This window comes from Leptosomus discolor, chromosome 15 (genome assembly GCF_034619465.1).
Source record: "Leptosomus discolor isolate bLepDis1 chromosome 15, bLepDis1.hap2, whole genome shotgun sequence".
In the NCBI taxonomy this organism is placed as follows: Eukaryota; Metazoa; Chordata; class Aves; order Leptosomiformes; family Leptosomidae; genus Leptosomus; species Leptosomus discolor.
Window position 1 is genome coordinate 14,066,387 of NC_141405.1, and position 19,647 is coordinate 14,086,033.

The window sequence follows — 19,647 nt, forward strand, 5'->3', positions numbered from 1 at the left end:
GGTTCCAGCATTGTCTCTGCAGAAAGACAGAGTGTGGAGGCAGCCAAACCAGGGCTCTCTGCCAACACAGTTGCTGGTGCAGAAGCAGGACCAGAAATACGAACTCCACACGCACACACTACCCAATACCTTCTGAACTAGCTCTACGTTCAGAAACCCGGGGGCATCAGGTAGCTGTTTGGCGCCTGCGTGCTCTCCTTGGTGGCTGGATCCCAGCCACTGGGATGGCTGCAGCCCACTTAGAACTTGCCCTAGTTTTCCCCCAGTGCCCTGCTTTGAAAGGTGGAGGATGGGGCTGTGCTCACTCATAATCTGTGCTGGTCATTGGTGAGCACGTTGTGTTGATCAAACACAGTCCACCCTGGATAGATGGAAAGAGTTGAAGTAGCCCAACAGATTCTGGCTGGGAGTTCCCTTTCCGTGGGGAGAACTGACTTGTCTGCGTTGAAAAAACAACTCAAACTCCGTGCTTCAACCTAACTGCTCTGGTGTGTTTTGTAACTCTGCTCTCCTTTAGCACTTATACAATATTGAATCAGAAATTGAGGAGTCAGACTATGATTCTGTTGACGGCAGCACCAGCGGGGCATCCTCTGAGTGGGAGGATGAAAGCGACAGCTGGGAGACAGACAATGGCCTCATGGAAGACGACCACCCAAAAATTGAGGAGTTAGAGCCTGAGGAGCCGGCAGCAGAGGAGGTGAAAAAAGTAGAGGAACAAGTCCAGGGAGCTGTGGCTATGGCAGTTGCAGATCTTGCTACAGAGAAAACTGGCAAGGACGGAGCCCCAAAGAGCTTCCGGGAACTAAAGGAGGCCATCAAGATCTTGGAAAGCCTGAAAAATATGACTGTGGAGCAGCTGCTGACTGGCTCTCCCACCTCCCCAACTGTGGAGCTGGAAAAACCCACTCGGGAAAAGAAATTCTTGGACGATATTAAAAAGCTGCAGGAAAATCTGAAGAAGACCTTGGATAATGTGGCTATTGCAGAGGAGGAAAAGATGGAAGCCATGGTGGAGACAGAGAAGAAAGAAGAAAAAGCAGAGGCACAGACACCAGTGAGGTCGGAGTGGCCCAGTGAGACACCAGTGCTCTGCCAGCAAAGTGGAGGCAAGCCTGGAGTCACCTTCACCAGTGCCAAGGGAGAAGTCTTCTCCGTGTTGGAGTATGCTCCAGGTGAGTGTGTCAGGTCAGGCCAGCGGGATACTCTGTCCTTCACTGCCATCCTGCAGTGTTTCTTTCTCCAAAACCTTTGCTTCTAGGCCTTTTGGATTGGGGATCCTCTCTTCTTCCTAGTCCTTCTCACAGCTCATTAATTGGGGAGGAGAAACTAAGACAACTTCTGTAGCACAACCTGTTCTGGGACTTAAACCTGGCTTTTAGATGGCCTCTGCAGGCACTACTGTAACTTCTCAAGCCACAGAAGTGGCCTTCCCCTTTGTCCATGTTGGTAACTAACTTTGGAGAGCTGTGGAGATCAGTCACTTTGTGTTGCAGATACTTTTTTTTTGAAAGCTCTAGAGGGTTTGTTCAGGCTTTTTTGCAGGGATGGATTGGTTGAGAAGCGGAGCAGGAACAGCTGGTGTTCTTGTGCTGGGTGTCCTCGGTGGGTGAGCGTCCTTGTTCACTTGTGCCAATGTTAATCAGCCAAAAATAAAAAAGAGCATCTGGTTCTGTGGAGCATTGGTGACAGCAGAGCTCAAGGTGCTCAGCGAGCCAGCCGGCCGGGCCAGACCTGAGAAGAAAAGGTGGCCAAACCGTTCTGAGCCTGCAGGTGTCTATAAATAAAGACGGGGAGCTATGCTCGGGTTTTGCAGAGAAAGGGTCATCGCTTTGTGCGATGCGTCGTTGTCCTGGTTGTGGGACAGGTCTCCTTGTGGAGCCCAGGGACAGCGTTGTTGTGGGACCGTGAGAACAGGAGGTGCAGGCTGTGGCTGCTGTACAGTGTGGGAAAAACCAAATAATCTCTAGGCTGCCTCCTGGCTCAGCACGAAAGCAAATCAACTCTTCTCTTCCAAATTAGAGGTTTAGCACGTGGGTAGATTTGCCTTCACAAGGAACCTGTGGCTGTTTCCAAAGGCAGACTTTAATCCCACTCTCCTCCTTGCCCCCACAGATACCCATGCCTTCAAGAAAATGGAGTTCCAGCCCCCAGAAGCAAAGAAGTTCTTTAGCACCGTGCGGAAAGAGATGGCTCTCCTGGCCACCTCCCTGCCTGACGGCATCATGGTTAAAACCTTCGAGGATCGAATGGCAAGTGCCCGCTCTCAAATGCCTGTGTGTTAGTGCTGGGCTCAGCATCCGGATTGCTTTCTTTGGAATTCCCTCCTTAGCCTTAATCCTTAGCATTAGAGCTCCAGGAATGTGTGCAGCATGTGAAATACGGCTGTAATGACCGTAACCGGCTGCTTTTGCGTTGCCCGAGTCAGGGTGGCAAACAACGGGGAGCTCTTCGTTGCAGGAAGCCTGTTTTCGGGTGCTTTCCCTCCTGGGCTGCCTGTCCCGCTGAGCAGGAAAGGCAGGCAGCCAGCAAGGGGCTGGCGGAACCCCTGAGCAGCTCGGGGTTTGCTGGCCGTCCTCGAAGCCCTGCTTCAGATCCGAAGGCTCGCTCTGCTGTCAGGCTGTAGTAGAAGCGCTACTTCTAGGGGGAAGGTGCCCCGAGATGTGTTGCTTTGAGCTGACTTGTGCAAGGGCCAAGTTGATCACATCCCCTCTCTCCCTCTCTGTACCTACAGCCCCGCCAAGGTAGGAGGACGTTTGGCAGGGCCTGGCTTACGTTGCCTTTCTCCACAGGATCTCTTCTCAGCACTTATAAAAGGGCCCACGCGCACGCCCTATGAAGATGGCCTCTTCCTCTTTGACATCCAGCTCCCCAACATCTACCCTGCTGTCCCGCCGCTCTTCCGCTACCTCTCCCAGTGCAGTGGGAGACTGAATCCCAACCTGTACGACAACGGCAAAGTGTGTGTCAGCCTTCTGGGGACGTGGATAGGCAAGGTAATGCTTTCCTCTGCCCGTCTGTGGGGAGCAGTAGTTGTGCCAGGCTGCTTTTGGAACAAGCCCCTTCCTACCAGGCCGAGAGTCCTGCGTGACTTCTGGTCTCATGTGGTGCTTGAGCTGGGGGTGGCTTGGGCTTTGGGCTCTGTTTTAGACGTCTGGAGCAGGTAACTGGTGTAGGTGGGCTGCTTCTGGGACTGTATTTGGCTCTGATGTGTCCTTCCTTGATGTCATCGTCCCGTGAGCTGTTCTCTTCTGTCCCTGTGGTCAGACCAGCCAGGCTGTGTCACGGACAGAGCAGAGATGCCAACGTCAGCATGGGGTGTTCTCCTGCGGTGTGGTTCCCTGTCTCCCACACTGCAGACAAACCATGTAATGTGGTGTAAAGTCCAGCTGGAGACTTGGAATAAACCGAGCCAGGGAAATGCTGTGGTTGGGGCAGGTAGATCGACGGGGCAGGCAGCTGGGGAGGGTTTGGAACTGGTGTCTGGTGTGTAGGGTTACTCTGTTCCAGGCAGAGCTGGCCTGATGGGGTTCAGTGCTGGCAAAAAACAGCAGAGAGATGGGGCGGTGCAATGGGACGCTAGCACATCCCGTGCTCGTCAAATCAGTCCCTTAGGACTGAGCTGCAGGACCTTAGCAATAGGAATGCAGGGGCCTCTAACATCTAACAGTTACCACAGCAAACTGGTGGTGCTTCAGCCCTTTAACACATTTGATTGTGCATTTCAGGGGACAGAAAGGTGGACCAGTAAATCCAGCCTCCTTCAAGTGCTCATCTCCATCCAAGGTAAATGCTCCTGCAGAGCCTGTGGGACAGGAAAAGGCAGAGGGAGGAGGGGATGCGGGCTTATGGGGGAGCACGCAATTGGGATCTGCCACCTCAGTTGGGTGAGTGCTGCTTTTTGCTCTCACCTTGCTGGACAAAGCTGTGTCCTTATCTCTCCAGTTCAGCAGTCGAAGCAGGTGCAAGCTTTTCTCATGCCTTGATTTTTTGGCTGCATCCCAGGTCTTGGACACAATGCTTTCCCTTCTCGCTGCGGCAGCTAAGCAGAGAGCTGTTTTGCTTGTTATTCTGAGCTGACTAAGGTGAACCACTGTGTCCTCAGCCAGTTACCAAAGTTAGTTGAAGTTGCTAAACTGGACTTCATTTGCAGGACTGTTTGGTTTTTATCCCCACTGAGTCACCCGCCCGTCCTACACTGGGCATGTTTTTGCACACTATGATGGTGTTTATGCTCCTTCCGAAGCAGAGAATAATCAGGGGTGTGTCTAGACCAGCCCCAGGGGCTTCCTGCCATAGGGCTTTGTCCTGCCGTATCTAGTTTGAGAGCAGACAGACTAAATCAAATCCCTTCCTCAAGGCCAACTTTCTGTGCAGGGAGCTCAGGCACGTGACTTGAGAAACCTTTGACACAGAGCAAGGGCTCCTGCCTCGAGTCAGCAGGCAACTCCTCCTCAGAAGCCTCGTCGTCCACCTCTGTCTTCCTGTGGGGGAACGACACCATGAGAAAAGCCTTTTCTCATTCTCCACGCTGAGGATCCAAATTTAGAAAAAGAAATACTAAATGTTTTACTGGAGCAACTTGGTGCTAGTGAAAAATCGCTTCTTCCCCTCCTGTTGCCTGGGCTTTGAGAGACTCATGATCTCTCCTCCACCAGCTCTAATGCAGTTTGTGGCAGGCTGCCAGCAGCCTGGCAGTATTGGTGCCATTGCTACAGACATGCAGTTACGTTAGACCAGAAGGAAGCAGGAGAAAGCTTGGTGTGGGTGAACTTGTCACAGTATTCACTGTCTCAGAACTGCACTGTCTGGTGGGACTATGCTGGATCAGATAGGACCTGGCCAGCTCAAAGCCCGTTATTGAAGATTGGCCTTTGTTCTGATTAAGAGAAGGAGGAAAAAAAAATATTTAAGGAGAAAAAGCTTTGGGTGTGTTTGTGGGGGTTTTTGCTGGGAGGACAGGGAAAGGAGCTGCGAAACCTTTCCCTTTCTGCCCTTTTGACCTCCTCCGCTGTGGCGTGCCCTCTGCATCGCACTGGTGGAAGACTGTCCTTGCCAGCCAAGGATCTTGAATGCCGCTCTCGGTAGTGTCCGAGATCCCCACCGCCCTAGCAGAGGGCCGCAGACCCATTCACACGAGTGCTCGCCTTGTGATACCAGTCCATGGCATCTTGCGGGTTCCTGGTTGTCCAGTTTGGCCTCTGCTACCTGCCTGAAGTCAAAGCATGGCTTCCCTGCCCTGCCTTCTGCAGTCCCTTCCCTGGGCTGCCCGCGTCGGTGTGGCTGTGGGTGACGCTGGCATCGTGCCTCAGCAAAGCCGTGCTGTGACCCTTGAACCTCGACCGCCTTGGCAGAAATCCGTGCCCAGCAGCGTCTGATGGCGATTCGCAGTAAAGTTCCTCCCTTAACCCTTGGCCTCCCCTTCTCTTGGCAGGTCTCATCCTGGTGAATGAGCCCTACTACAACGAGGCGGGCTTTGACAGCGACCGGGGTCTCCAGGAGGGCTACGAGAACAGCCGCTGCTACAACGAGATGACCCTGATCCGGGTGGTGCAGTCCATGATGCAGCTGCTGCGCAGGCCGGTGGAGGTCTTTGAGCACGAAATCCGTGAGCATTTTCGCTGCAACGGCTGGCGCCTGGTATCCCGCATCGAGTCCTGGCTGGAGACGAACGAGCTGGTGGAGCGAAGCCACGAACAGGCCAACGGGGCGGATTCCGCCTCCCTCCTCTCCGCCTGCGGCACCCTGGCCGAGAGCCCCGGGGACCGCGCGGGATCGCCGGGCGAGTACGGCAGCAGCTCGGAGCAGGGGGCGGCCGCTGAACTTTCCGACTCGGCGCTCGACGGGAAGGAGGAGCTGGACGAGTCGGAGTTCACAACCTCGATGCCCAGCGCTGGCGATCTCCAACAGTACTCAGACTCGGAGAGCACAGGCCAAGCCAGGGGGGTAGACCTGGCCAGAGACCGAACGGACGAGGGGAAGGCTGCCCAGGACTCTGCCTTGCAGCCTAGTGTGAAACCAAAGAAAAGGAGAAAGAGCTACAGGAGTTTCCTTCCAGAGAAGAGCGGTTACCCCGATATTGGGTTCCCCCTCTTCCCTTTGTCCAAGGGGTTCATTAAAAGCATCCGCGGTGTCTTGCAGCAGTACCGGGCTGCCTTAGCAGGGGCCAATATCCCAGAGTGGACCGAGGACAAATAAAACTGTCAGGTTAGGGACAGGCAGGTGCAGGGGAGAAGGGAAAGCAGCAGAAAGGAAGTTGGCAAACGCTGTTACCAGTAAACTGGCTTCTCCTTCCAGCTTTTCTTCCTCAGCTTGGTTTGTTCCAAAGAAGGTGGTAGGCCTGATTGCTCCTCCGAGGAAAGGTTGTCTAAGCATGAATAACTCTTTGCCCCCAGCCCTTCTTCCTTTCCCCTGTCCCATGTACGTGCTCCTCTTGCGAGTTTGACCCTGCAATGGCAAGATTTGAGACCTGCACAGAAGCAGTCTTGCAGCCAACGTTCCCTCTGCACTTTCATCTTGGGGCACCTTTCCACACAAGGACTCTTCCCACCCAGCGCTACACCCAGCAGTTTGTTCTGGTGGGGTTCAAGCCAGGAGAAGTGATTGCTGTAGTATCTGGAAGTGAAGGGCAATGCCCTCCCAGTCTTTCATTTTTCTCTGCGTTACCATGGGTTTTATGAAGTCTACCCCAGCTTATATGTACTTAGACATTGGATTGTGTTTTGCATTGAAGTTGTCTACACCATATGGAGTTGCTCTAGTCTTAGTTGTTCACTGATAGCTACGAGGTTCTTCTGATCAGGACTTGGCAGGCAGAACCAGAGCTCTGCGCTAGCACTTGGGCTGCCCTGGGAGTGCTGCAGGGTTTCCATCCAGTTCTGCAACTTCTGGTCGGTCTTCTGGAAGCAATTCTAGCCATCCCCACTTCTTTTTCTCCAGAGTAAGGCAAACTTCCCTTTCCCCACCATGCATGCCTGTCTTCTAGAAATACATGGGGTTCAGGGTTCTGCCCTTATTAACTATCTGCATCTTTCGTTCCCAGCCATCCTGGCTGTCACACAGCACTACACCTACCCCCGGATCTCGTCCTTGCCTGGGCAGGTGGCAGCGAGTGATCTTGGGGTCTATTGCAGATCTAGCAGCTAGTCTGGATGGTGAACCTGGCATGGCTGCTGCTTCTCCGTCGTTTGGCTGTAGATGGGTATTTCGGAGCTGGTTTGGAGCCGGGGTTACCTAAGGGGAAGGAGCTGTCGTGTCGTGACGAGGTCCTGTTGTAGCAGCAGCAGTTTGTGACTGTTCCTGTGCTGTTACTCAGCCAGCAACTGGAGCCCATCAGCCACTGGTGTGGAGTGTTATCAATTTCTTCCCTTGCCAGCCGTTTCCCATGGTGGCCTGGGTCCGCTGTGGCCGGCAGCGCTGTGGGCACAGCACGTACTATCCCTCATCTCCACCGCAGCGCTGCCGTGCCGCTCTGGGAAACGGCTGGCGAGATCAGCCCCTGTTTCAGCAGCGAGAGCTGCCTGAGCTGGTGACGTGAGCACTTTGAAGCAGTGACTTGCCAGAGTCTCCTGGTCAAGACACCTTCCTGAAGCCTCTTTTTTTTTTTTTTCTTCCCCCTGTGTGCACGCACTTACTTTCACTTCTGGAGCTGGGAGATCGCGCTCCCGCGTTGCTGCATTTAGCCGGTGTTGAGGCATTGGAGAAGCAGCCGCTCGGCATCCGTGCGGAGCACAGTCTGTCGGGGAGAGTCCGTTGGTCCTTCCAGCTGGCGCCGGGAGCCGGTGGTGCCAGGCGTCCCGGGGAGGAGTGGGGCTGAGCAGACGGCTCTGCCAGAAGTAAGGATGGAAACAAAACTCTCCTTTGCACTTGCTCGGTACGGCTGTGTCCCATCCCCCTGCCCTGCCGCCACCCGCGCCAGCATGTGGCCGCCTCGGTTTGAAACGGAGAACAGCAGGAGAACCTCGGCGCGTTCGCGCGGTGCTTTCGGCTCCTTGCAACGCCAGGGGCCTGCACCCGCGGGCCCAAATCGCCCCCACCCTGCCCCTGCTGTTTCCAGCTGCCCCCCGTGACGCTCTGGAGCTGGGGGGCTGGCTGTGCAAAGCCCTTCTCGTGTCGCCATCCGCTGTCGGGATTTTTGGAAGGCTCCCCGTGCTCTGGGGGAAGCGGAGCTTGGCTGGGAATGAAGACCTGGGCCTGCAGAGCTCTCTAAGCACTGGTCTGTGGGTGGATCGCCTGCCCAGCAGCTCTGGCCCTGCTCGGGCACCGGGAGCCCTCCCTGCCCGGCGGGCGGGGGGTTCTGGCAGCGTGGCAGACCCCCGTCCAGGGTGCAGAGAGATGCGTTGAGCCCCAGGCAGGGCGGTGCGAGCTGCGGGCGTAACTCACGGCCGCTTTCTGGCTGGGGCTGGTGCTAATGAACCCTTTGAGTCGGGAGCTGGGGGCATCTCCAAAATAGAAAGGGCCGACTGGGGCAGAGGGGTGAGGCTGTTGCTTCAGGGCAGGGGAAGGGCAGGCAGGGAGCCTTGTTCCACGAACCATTAAAGCTCTTCCTTGCCAGACAAAGCGGCGGTTGGTGATCTGCAGGTACCAGCTTGGTCCCCTGTGCCGGGCTGCGGCCGTCCTTAGCCCCGCTGGCCAGGGAGGGAGGGAGAAAACCCTTCAGGGCCGAGCTGTGGCTAGGGACGGAGGAGCTCTAGGGTTCCCTGCTTTGCCCACCCTTTGCTCCCTGCAGCTCTCGGGCTGCCCACCTCCCCCGGGAAGGAGGGCAGGCAGCCGGCGCTGCCGGTGCTCGAGTCCTCCCCTTCGCCCAAGAAATCTCTTTGTTTCCTCTGATCGTAATAGCTTTTGCACAGGTTCCTGGGGCTTCCTACCGAGGAGGTGCGTATTGGCCTTCTGGAAGGGGACGCTGCTGCTCCCCAGCTGCCGCTCCCCTGGCATCGCTCGCTCTCTGCAGCTGGCTGTCCCAAACCATGGCGTGCACAGAGGTTTACAGGTTTTCTAAAGCTTTTGATAATGTGAAGCTCCTGGGTGATAAGGATGGTGGTGAGCACACTGCAGCTATGTAATTTTTTGTGTATGTATGTAATATTTAAGGGTAACAAATTTAAAAGGCTAAAACCTTAAAAAAAAAAAAAAGAAAAACACACAAAAAAAGCCAAAGCATGATGCATATTGTTAGCCTTAAAACTGGCTACACGACTGTGTGATGTACAAATGAGAGCAGCCTGTAACTGTTTTAAGTGCTGGGGTTGGGGAAGAAGCATTACAAAACCAGTTTGTAGCCTTGATTCTGTACAGTATTTAATGATAAAAAAAAAAAGACCTGACTATTGAGGCCATGCTTAGAGGTGTGTCGTTCACGTGCAGATGTGGATGCTTGGTTGCTTACGATATATGTATAAAGTGCTGTGTGACCATTAAAACTTTTTTTACCTGCAGAATTTTTTTTTTGTTTGGCTAACCAAGGTGTAATAAAGGAGGGAAGATGACTTGCCATTAAATTTTGCCTCTGTGAGTACTTCTGACTCTTGTCTCTTTCTTTTCCCCCTCCCTGCCGCGCTTTTGGCGCTTGCCCCATCTCTGGTGTGCGCCAGGGTCAGGGCTGGACGGGGTCCCGCTGGCTGAAGCCGCCGGCGGGGAGAGGGCAGCGAGTCTGGAGGGAGCCAGGCAGGTCTGGCACCGAGGGGCTGCCCCTGTAGCTCCCCAAAACCCTGAGTCACAGCATCTTGTCGGGGTGGGTTTTGTTTTCTGGGCTCCGCTGGTGCACCCAGGCTGCTGCCCGGCGGCTCGGCGTGCGCTGCAGCACGGCTGGGGGCTGCCCTGGCAGACGGGGCCAGACCTCGGGGTGACACCAAACCCTGTGCAGACCCCCCACCCCACCCCACCCCCCCCCAGCCTGGCAGCGGGATGGCTCGGGGGCCCTGGCACCTCTGCCCTGGTCCTGCCCGCCCAGCCCTCGCCTCGGCCCACGGGAAAGCGGGTGACGAGACGCAGCCGCAGCCGTGGGTGGGCTGCTGGGGGCCCAGGGACACCCACCTGGGTGCTGGTGGGGTGTTTAACCCTCACTGACGTTGGCCCCCGTGGCTGCCCTCCCTGCAAGGAGAGGCTCGAAGGGTGCTGGTGCAGGCAGAGGAGATGGGCAGCCCCGTCCGTGTTTTCAGACGTGTGGCTTTGCTGGAGCTGTTCAAAACCAGCCTCTTGAGGGGTGTGTGGCAGCTGGTGCCACCCCCCTGGGGTGTCAGGAGCGGGAGCCTTCGGGGTACAGCCCCTGGCTGCTGGCTGACAAGGCTTGGAAGCACTTGGGTCAAGGAAGAGATCGGTGCAGCAAAACCTGAGCGAGGGAGACCCCGAACACTACGATGGTCCCTGCGAGAGGCTCAGAGCAGAGTCCAGGGACCCTTCAGGTGCTGCAAACCCCCGTGGCTCTGCTCTGCTGAACCGTCTCGCTTGACGGAGGCAGCCAAGAGCTCCGAGCGCATGCCCTGCCCTGGGCTCTCCCTGCTCTGCCAGCGGCGGCTGTTCCACATGGTCAGAGTTCAGCGAAGCGTCGCTGAGTCCGTTTTTATACCTGGCCTAATGCCATGGGGGAAATAACTTTATTTTGGGAGGTGGTTCCCAGTTGCTGCCTGCCTTGCGGCCCTGGGAACAGAGCTCGGCTCCCCACGGGCGCAGGGGCCGTGGTGGTGGGAACAATCGTGCTCTTCTTTCCCAGTTCGGCGATCCTAATTGCATAGTTTGCAGATGAATAAATGCAAACAGCCACCGCTGTTTACTCTTCTATTTTGTACTTGAGCACTGTAACTGAGGTTTAATTACTGCAATTTTATTCCAAAAAGGCTGAGTAATATCCCCCCCCCAGGCAAGCCCTGGGGCAGGGACATGTTGCAGGGCTCCAGCTGGCCCCGGGCTGCCCAGGAAAGGGGTGAGTGAGCTCCCCATAGGGTCCCCACTCCAGGCAGGAAAGCTAAACCCCCCTGGCTCCAAGGACCCCCTCCTTGAACCTCTTCCGTGACCCCTTCCCTGCCCTCGCTCGCAGGCACTGACCCTTCCCCAAGATGCCCCAAAGCATCGCCGCAGCGCTGAGCTCCCTGGGTTCAATCAGCCCCAGCGCGAGGCTGAGCAGGGAGGCACCAGCTCACCCCAAAAATCAGGGTCGGTGGCAGCAATGCCCCATGTCCCACCTCTGAGGCATCTCCCGGGGCCATCGCTCTGTGCCGGTCCTGACCCCAAGATGACGGTGGTCTGGCAGCGCCGGCAGGACGCCGGGGAGCGAAGGGCCGCGGTGCTGAGCTAAACCCGTCCTGACGGCCGTGCGGCCGGGCTGCGTGTGAGCCCAGCCCGGGGGGACAGCGCTGCGGCCCTACCCCTGACAGCAGCCCTGAGCTCGGATTTAAAACCCAGGGGGGAATTTTTGCAAATGCTAGATATTTATTGCCATTTCTCACAAGAATAAACTCTGCTTCTACAGGAAGCTTTGGGTAGAAACATTCTTTAAAAAAGTCCATTTCTTGTATTAGATAGATTGGTCCTGACCAGCCCTGGGGGGTGGCACTGGCTCTGCGGCGGGGACACGAGCGATGCCACTGTGTGCGTCCAAGCCGGGGAGGGGACGGGGCTGTGCCGGTGCAGGGCTGGGACCTTGTACCGGGATAAAACACGCTGGCGTCTCGCCGGCACCAAGTACCTGATGGGGCTGGTGGCTCGGTTTTGGGACAGCACTCGCAGCTGTCCCAAGGGGGTAAAGCTAAGCGTGGGGGCAAGCGAGGGGACGAGCACCCACGGCCCCCAAGAGCTATTGCTATGGGAGGAGGAGGAGGTTCCTGAGTGGGAGGAAGGCTCTGCCGCTCTCGTGCTGGGCTGTGCCGGCAGCTCAGCACCGCGGGGGCGAACTTGGCCGCTCAGGAGCCGCTGAGGACGCGGCAGAGGCGGCCGTGGATCTGGCCCTGCACGGGCTCGCAGGCCAGCGCCTCGCCGTCCACCGTCATGATGCCCGCAGCCGCCCGCGGCTCCAGGCGGAAAGCCCGGACGGGGACGTAGCACAGGTGGGGACAGTTCAAGTCCAGGTGGGTCCCCCTGGCCATGGCCAGGAAGATCTTCAGCAGCGCCAGGCGGCTGATGCCGGCCTTCAGGTAGAAGAGGTGGATGCAGCCGTCGTGCAGCCGGGCCGCCGGTGCCATCAGCAGGTTCGTGCCAAGGTGGGACTGGTAGATGGCGTAGACGGTAACGAACTCCTCCTCAGGGACCACCGTCCAGTGCGCCGGCACCGGCTGGCACAACGGCACCAGCAGCGAGTCGGTGGGCAGAGACCCGGGCGCTCCCGTCCCCGTGGGCGGCAGGATGCGGCCAGCCTGGCCGTTGGTGACGGGCGCTTGGGCGTCCCTGGGCGCCGGGGGGGTGCCCTGCTCGGGGACAGCGGGCAGGTAGGAGAGGCGGCCCTGGTACACCCGCAGCTTGGCCAGGCACTGGAGGGTGCCCAGGGTGAAGCGGGCGTTGCCCAGCCGGCGGTACTTCTCGCTGTCGATGTCCACGTCCGAGATGAAGCCCCAGCCGAAGCCAAGGAAGGAGAAGAGGCGCTTGCCCGAGGCCGTGCTCAGCGAGACCAGGTCCATCTGCGTGTGCAGCCCCTTGCACAGGATGAAGGTGCAGTTCGTCAGCAGCTTCTTCTTGGCGACGTGATCATTGCTGCGAGGGATGGAGAAGGGTGAGTTTGGGCTGCACCCAGCTCGAGGCCTCTCCTGCTGTCCCGACATCCACGTGCAACCCTTGCCCCTGTGTCGTGGCTGAGACGTATCCCAGCTGGGAGACAGTGACCCTCAGGGACAGCTGCTGGGAGAGGGTTTGCTGGGGGTGGGAAGGATAAACCGGCTCCTGAAAACGGGAACTGAGCTGGGGCTGCTGGGCCAGGGCAATCCCGGTCCCCCTGCCCTGCAGCGGGATCGGCTGTGCCCCAGGGTGGCTCCTTTGGAGTAAAGCTGTGCCAAACTTACAGCCCAGAGAGGGGAAAGCCCGTGGGAGGAGACAGGGACGAGGGGACACAATCCAATGGTCACGTGGACTGGCTGGGGCTGGGCAGCACCAGCCTGAGGGGAGGTGGGGACCCAGGTGGGCACCCCTGGGCTGGGCACCCCAGCACCCATCCCCCTGGGCCGGAGCCATGCGCAGCCTTTGGCTTCCCTCATCCCCCCCCCACCTCGGTGCCAGCGGCGGGTGCCTCCGCGGGGTCGGGGCTCACCCTGCGTAGTGGTTGATGGAGGCGGCCAGGGCGTTCCCAGAGCCCCCCGGCAGGATGCACAGCGGCTTCTTCATGGTGTCCTCCCAGTCTGGCCGCTCCATGATCCCGTTCACCACCTGTGGGGATGGAGGGAGCTGGTGGCACCCAGGCCTGGGCAAGCAGCCCTTCCACAGCCCAGGGGAGCGGAGCCCACGATGCCCCTGGCCAGAGCAGGACTACAGCCATGGCTGCCCTGCTTTGCTCCAAGCTAGATGCCATCTCTCCTTTACCACTCCTTGCCTGCCTTCGTGTCTTGAAGCTTGGCTCCTGCCCCAGGCACCCCTCTTCTCCCAGCTCTGTGCCCCTCCCGGCCGGGGGGATGCCCCGCGGTGCCCCTCACCTCATACAGCAGCCCGTCCCCCGCCATGACCACCAACGTGTCCCACTGCGACAGGTCCTCATCCCGCACCTTCTCGTGCGCGTGGTTGGGTCTTTCTGCAGGGGAAAGCAGAGAGAGACGAGCATCACCCTCCATCCTGCTGCCACCCCCCAGGCAGTGACCCCAGCCCCAGCGTCCCAGCCAGGGGTGCAGGAGGTGAGGCAGTCACTCCCACTGAGTGCAATCGTGTCCCCTCGCACCCTTTGCCACCACCGCCTGTCACAGCCCACCCGTTGTGTTGTCCAAGCCAGCCCCGCAGCAGCTGGAGCCGTGGCGATGCCGGGGGTACGAGGCCCTTGGAGGAGCCTGTCCGGCAGCGGCACCCAGCTAGGATCCCAAGAAGGGAGGAGGAGGAGGAAGAGGAGGTGGTGGTGAGGGAGCCGCTGGCGGACTCACCGGTGATGAAGACGGTGGCGGCGATGTCGGCCTCGGCCAGCATGGGCTGCACCACCGCCTGGAAGTCCTCGAGCGCGCGGCCGGCGCCGCTCTGCGGGTTCAGCAGCACCAGCGCACGGCAGGGCCGGGGCAGCACCCCATAGCTGTCACCTGGGCGGGGGGAGAGGGGGGGCTCAAGGTGGTGGGGCCGCGGCACTGCCCAGGGAGGGCTTTGCGAGCCGGGGCAGCGTTTGCCACAGCCCCGCAGGAAGGGGAGCTGCCCGCCGAGCCCCACCAGCTCCCCGGGCTGCATCCCTGCCCAGGGGCAGCGGGAGGTGAGCAGGGATGGAGGGTCCCTGCTGGGAAAGCAGAGGTGGGGACGCAGGGACTCATCCTGAGCTCCCCCACCATCAGCAGAGGGGTTTTACACCCAGCGATGCCGCAGCGGAGCCGGGGCTCTGCAGCACCGAGCACCCCTGTGCACCCCAGGGCGGCGGGGTGCTGCCGACTGCGCTTTTGGACAGGCCAGGGGAAGAAAGGTGGAAGCCAAGGGGAGGTTTGAAACCCAACCTCCCCAGGGGCACCCAGCTGTGAGTTTTCCTTGGAAAGACTTCCATTGGGCTCATTCGCACAATGCAGAGGGAGCCAAACACAGGGGGGAGGAGGGCCAGGAGGACTCGAGGTCCCGATTCCCCGCATCCACCCCAGATGGAACGGGGCCAGGACAGACACCTGCACCGGCAGACGGATGCTTCTGCTTCCCCTGCTCCCCACGGCGCTCAGGTTTCATGCGTGAGGGCCCAGGTTGGGCTGTAATTACAAGCCTGGCAGGGGTCTGCATCCCTCTGGCCCCCTGCCCGCTTCCAGTCCCACCCCCCCAAGCCCAGTGGTCCCCGTGCGGGGGGGGGGGGGGGCACGGGCTGAGCCCAGGCTGCAGCTGCCCTGTGAGGGAGGCGCAGGGAGGAGAAGCGATGCGATGGCACCCCGGGGGAGCTGGCAGCAGCGTGCGGGGGCAGGACCCTTGGGTGCTGCTCGGGTCTCCTGAGTCCTGACGTGAGCAGGGCAGCGTGCCTCGAGCTCCCGCAGCGCCTCTGGAAATCCCCGGCCCTGCAGGGTGAAGCCAGTTTTGGGGGGGTGGGAGGGTGTCCCCACCAACTCTGGGCCCCCCTAAGCCACGATCTGGTCCCCAGGGGGGTAGCGGGTGCCCACCCGGGAGCGTGGGCTCTGTGGGACAGTGCGGAGGCTGCGATTGCTGACTCAGCAGAAAGAGCTGCTCGATCAGGAGCTGAGTCACCAAAGCAGATGACATTCCCCGGCACTGTCCCAGGCTGGGAACCCCCCTCCAATTCGGCGCAGGGGGGCTGGGGCCGGCTGCCTGCCCCTGCCCTGCCTGCACACTTTGATTTGAGTGTGTTCAGGCAGCGTTTTTACAGCTAAAACCCCTCCTGCCGCCCACACCGGGGATGGAGGCGGGGAGAGGGGAGCCTGGGGTGATGGAGGTCCCCACGCATGTCACCTCCCTCGGATGACACCCGTCACGGTGACGCCAGGGCGTCCCCGCCAGTTGGCAGAGCTCCTTGAGCTGCCCTGTGGGCAGACGTGCCCGGAGCATCCCATCCCCGTGCCCAGCCCAGCCCTGGGGAGCACACAGACCTCTGCCGATTTTGGCACCATCGGGTTGATTTTCTGCCCCTGGGAAGGACCCGGTGAGGCTGTCACCCTCCGGGCCACCTCCCTGTCCCCACGCTGGCTGCTTAGGACCTGCCACCGAGTCCACAGCAAATGTTCACCCACGAGAGCCCCGTCAGCCAGGGCTGAACCCGGCTCCGGGCGCTGGCTCTGCGTTGGCTCTGCCACTGCCACCCAGGGCTGGGGGAAGCCGCTGGCTGCCCCCCGCCCTCCCCGGTCCCTTATCAGTGGGCACCAGACGCGAGGGGACAAGCTGCCCTCAGCTCGGGTCAAGGATAAGGGGCAGCAACCGCAGGGCTGGGCTGGCCCCGCTCCCTCCCCTCCAGAGCCTGCCCTGGTCACTAGCGGCACTAAAATCCCCTACTGACAAACGCAGCCGAGCCCCCAGGCCAGGGGGTCCATCACAAGCCCCAGCTGCCGGAGGCAGGTGATGGGGGGCTTTTCTCTCTCTCTTTCCCCCCCCCCCCCCCCAACCCTGGAGGATGCAGAGCGAGAGCACGAGGCACTCCAGGAGCCTAAACACAGTTTTTAAGCCCACAATGTTTCTTATCAGCCACATCGTTTCCGACACGCGCGCAGAGCTGCAGCCGGGTCTCGCCTTGAAAATCCCGCCTGGACCCGTGGCTGCTGCCCCACAGCCTCCCCTGGGCAGTGGGGGGACGGCTGGGACCCCGAGGACCTGCTCCTTGGCTGGAGGGGATAGGAAGGCCAACCCTGCTCAGGGCACCGAGGGATGCCGTGACTCCATCACAAGGGACAGATTGCGGGTACCCGGGTGCGAATAGGGACGGGGGCGTGATCCTGGTGACACCAGCAGCGCTGGGCTCAGCCCAGGTCCCCGCGGCAGGAGCAGAAGGCGCTGGTTCAGAGCCAGAGCCCAGCAGCGGCGATGGTCAGGCAGGGGAGGGACAGATTTCAGCAGCATCCCCTTTCCCTTGCGCAACACCAGCCGGCCCCTGGCATCTCGGCGAGGCTCAGCCGCTTCCCGGCACAGCGCGGTCGCTTTCAACCTCCAACGCTGCTGAGCAGACACTGAGTCAGCAGGAGGAAGGGGCTCCAGCTGCTGCCAGCCCGCAAACGCTGCCCTCCCCCCCCTCCGCCCACGTCCCCCCGTGGGGACACGCGTCCCGGCCGTCACCACGCTGCCACGGCTCCGCCATCAGCAACCCCAGCTGCTCCGTTGTGTCCCTGCATCCTTCTGGAAACTCTCTGGGCACGAGGAACAAGCGTGCCAGGCTGGCAAGAGGACAAGGCTGTCCTGCTCGGTGACCCAGCTGGGACGTGCCCACCACATCCCCTCTCCGCAGGGTCTCACCTCCGCACGGTGAGGAGGACGGCAAGGGGCTCACCCAAAACGAGGGCTGGCGTCAGGGCCAGGTCCCGCTCGCCACCGCGACGCCACGGCCGTTGCCGGCAGCTCGACGGCAGCTTCCTGGCGCGGCCGGGGGCTGGATTTTCCCGCCAGGACACAAACCCGCGGTGGTTTGCTCCCTCCTGGCTGGCCGCAGGGTGGGACGCTTCCCTGCACGCGGCGGGCAGCCCCGGCTTTGGGGTTATTCCCTGCTGAGGGACTTGTTTTCCCTTTGGGGTGAAATAAGGAGGGGAGAGCTTCCTCCCTGCTGCAGCTCCTCACAGGGCTTTGATCCCAGGGGATGCTGGAGCTGAAGCAACACCGGGAGGGGGTGACCAGTGGCTCCCCAGGTCCTCTCTCCCCGGGGCCGGGGTGGCAGGATTGCTCGACACGGACTCACACGCAGCTTCCCGGCAGGGCCTTATCTGTCCCGCACACGCCGCGATGCCGACACGTGAGGGTGCGAGCCAGCGCAGGGCGTGGTGAGACGCATTTTTAGCTCTGTCCCAAACTGGGGGAGGAGGTTTGCAAATCCTGCTGGCCCTCAGCTAGAAAAATAACTGCAAAAAAAAATCCCACACCGCCTTCTCCCGTCCTCCTTCCTCGGGCTCCCCCGAGGCCCCTGCCGTGCAACGAGCTGCTCCTGCCCCAGCACCCTCGCACCCTCCTGCCAAGAGGGCGAGGGTTTTAAAATGCTTGGAGGCTCACAGCTGCAGAGCTCAGGCTGGAAATAGAGCTGAGGAACTGGTTTTGCCCTCGCCCCTTTCCACTGGATTTTCTTTTTATTCTTTCGGAAGAGTAGCAGAAAGTTGTTTTGTAGCTGCGGGTCATGTAAAAAAGCTGCATTTTAAAATCCAAGCTGGGCTAAATGTGATTTGACAGGATCCCTCTAACCGCATGCCTCTTAATTTCCAAGTCTGATCAGTGCGACTGGACAGCTAAATAAATGAAGTAGTGCATATAATTGAATCTCTGCTCTGATGTTCAAATATATGCCAGCCTGCCCTGCCCCGACTGCAGGAGCTGGGGGACTTGGCCCCCGAGCCAGCCGCTCCTCTTCGAGCTGCTGGCAGCTCCCGGGGGGAGAGGGAACTGAAACCCCGATCCCTCCGTGATGCCCTGGCACCCCGGGCAGGGGGGGTGGGGGGGGTGGGGGTGTCCCGGTGTCCCGGGGGGATTCGCTTGCTCCCAAGTGATGGATGGGACCTGCCGGGGACGGTGCCTGGATCCCGTCCTGCCTGCGTCAGCAATGATGACTTTTTTTTTTTTTTTTTTCCCTTGGTTAATGCTGCCCTTTGGAGCTTTGCTAGTTATTGAACCGGGGGGGGTGGGGGGGTGTGGGGGGGGGTGTAAAAAGGGCCCCCGTGGTGCGCCCACGTCCCTGCTGCCCCTTCGATTTAAGGGCGAAATCGGGGGGGAAGCCACCCCCGGCCCCGGGGGCTGTGCACAGGGATGTCCCCGTCCCCCTCCCCTAGGCTCGGGGTGCGGGGGTGGGGGGTGCAGGTGACCCTGCGGGGTATGCGAATCGCCGTCTGTCCGTCCACCCGTCCGTCCCCGACCTGTCCCTTCGGGGCCCGACCCCCGCGCAGCGCTCCCGGCCCCCTACGCCGCCCCTCGGGGACCGCCGTCCCGTTGGGGCCGGGCAGCGGCGAGCCCCGCACCCCACGCCCCGCACCCCATACCCTCGGGCGGCTGCTGCCCCCATACCCCCCACCCCCCCACCCCACCCCCTCCCCCCACCCCCACCCCCCGGCCCGGTCCCGGGACTCGCTCCGTCGGGAACGCGCGGCGGAGCGCGGGGATGGGTCGCGGTGCGGGGGGCGGTGAGCGCTGGGGGGGGGGGGGGGGGGGGGCGGCTCGGGACTCACCGTCCTGCGTGGACACGGCGGGCACCGAGAGCTCCCGGATCGTGCGGCTCCAGGCCTGGGCGATGCGCAGGTTGCCCTCGGCGTCGGGTCCCAGGCAGACGCGGAAGGTCCGCTCCAGGCGCTGCCGGGCGGGCGAGCCCCAGCGCGGCCCGCGGAACGGGTAGCAGACGAGGGAGAAGCAGGCGGCGGCGGCGGCGGCGGGGAAGGCGGCGGAGCCCACGCAGTCGGCCAAGCGGAGAGCGGCGTCGGGTCCGGCCGAAGCCCCGCAAGAGCCCCCGGGACGCCGCACCTGCAGCTCCCGGGCAGTCAGAACCAAAGAGCAAGCGGCAGCCCCGGGGGTCGCTCCCGCCCCGAAGATCCCTTGAAGTAATACCGGGCCCCCACCGGGCTCCGGGGGAGCGCGGCGGCCGGCGGCCATCGGCGGCGGAACGGGAGCGGGACGCACCGGGGAGCGCCGCCCGCCGCTGCTCGCTGCTGACACCCGCCGCGCCGCCCGGCAATGGCAGGCGGGGCGGCCCCATTCATAAAAATTTAACCCACCCCCCCCCACCTCGGGGCTTCCCGGAGCCCCCTCCCCGCCGTTCCCCGCCCCGCAGCCTGCCTCAGTTTCCCTAAGCGCCGCCCCGCGCTCCGCGCCGGCAGCTCCGCGCTGCCTTTCCCCGGGGGGGGGTGGGGGGGGGTCCTGGGGGGGGGTCTGCCCGACTGAAGCGAGGGTCTG

At 60.8% G+C, this 19,647-nt stretch overlaps 2 protein-coding genes across 3 annotated transcripts in view; one reads left to right on the forward strand and one right to left on the reverse strand.

The window, feature by feature from the left end:
* UBE2O (ubiquitin conjugating enzyme E2 O) overlaps positions 1-6,747 on the forward strand; it is a 63,981-nt gene extending 57,234 nt beyond the window's left edge. Inside the window, exons 14-19 of one of the 2 annotated variants that reach the window (XM_086473569.1) lie at positions 518-1,175; positions 2,116-2,252; positions 2,793-2,996; positions 3,729-3,786; positions 5,435-5,728; positions 5,801-6,747. In XM_086473569.1, the coding sequence (XP_086329695.1) occupies positions 518-1,175; positions 2,116-2,252; positions 2,793-2,996; positions 3,729-3,786; positions 5,435-5,728; positions 5,801-6,198 (1,749 nt within the window). In that variant the 3' untranslated portion in view covers positions 6,199-6,747. Of the gene's footprint in view, positions 1-517; positions 1,176-2,115; positions 2,253-2,792; positions 2,997-3,728; positions 3,787-5,434 lie in introns of both variants that reach the window. The other variant, XM_086473568.1, reaches the window with a different exon arrangement.
* A 4,655-nt stretch (positions 6,748-11,402) lies between these two features.
* Positions 11,403-19,362, reverse strand: SPHK1 (sphingosine kinase 1). Its single transcript, XM_086473573.1, has 5 exons — positions 18,930-19,362; positions 14,043-14,192; positions 13,608-13,702; positions 13,229-13,344; positions 11,403-12,678 (listed from the first exon to the last, which is right to left on the reverse strand). The coding sequence occupies exons 1-5, from the start codon at positions 19,345-19,347 to the stop codon at positions 11,895-11,897; spliced, it is 1,563 nt and encodes a 520-aa protein (XP_086329699.1). The 5' UTR covers positions 19,348-19,362; the 3' UTR covers positions 11,403-11,894.
* Positions 19,363-19,647: the final 285 nt, after the last annotated feature.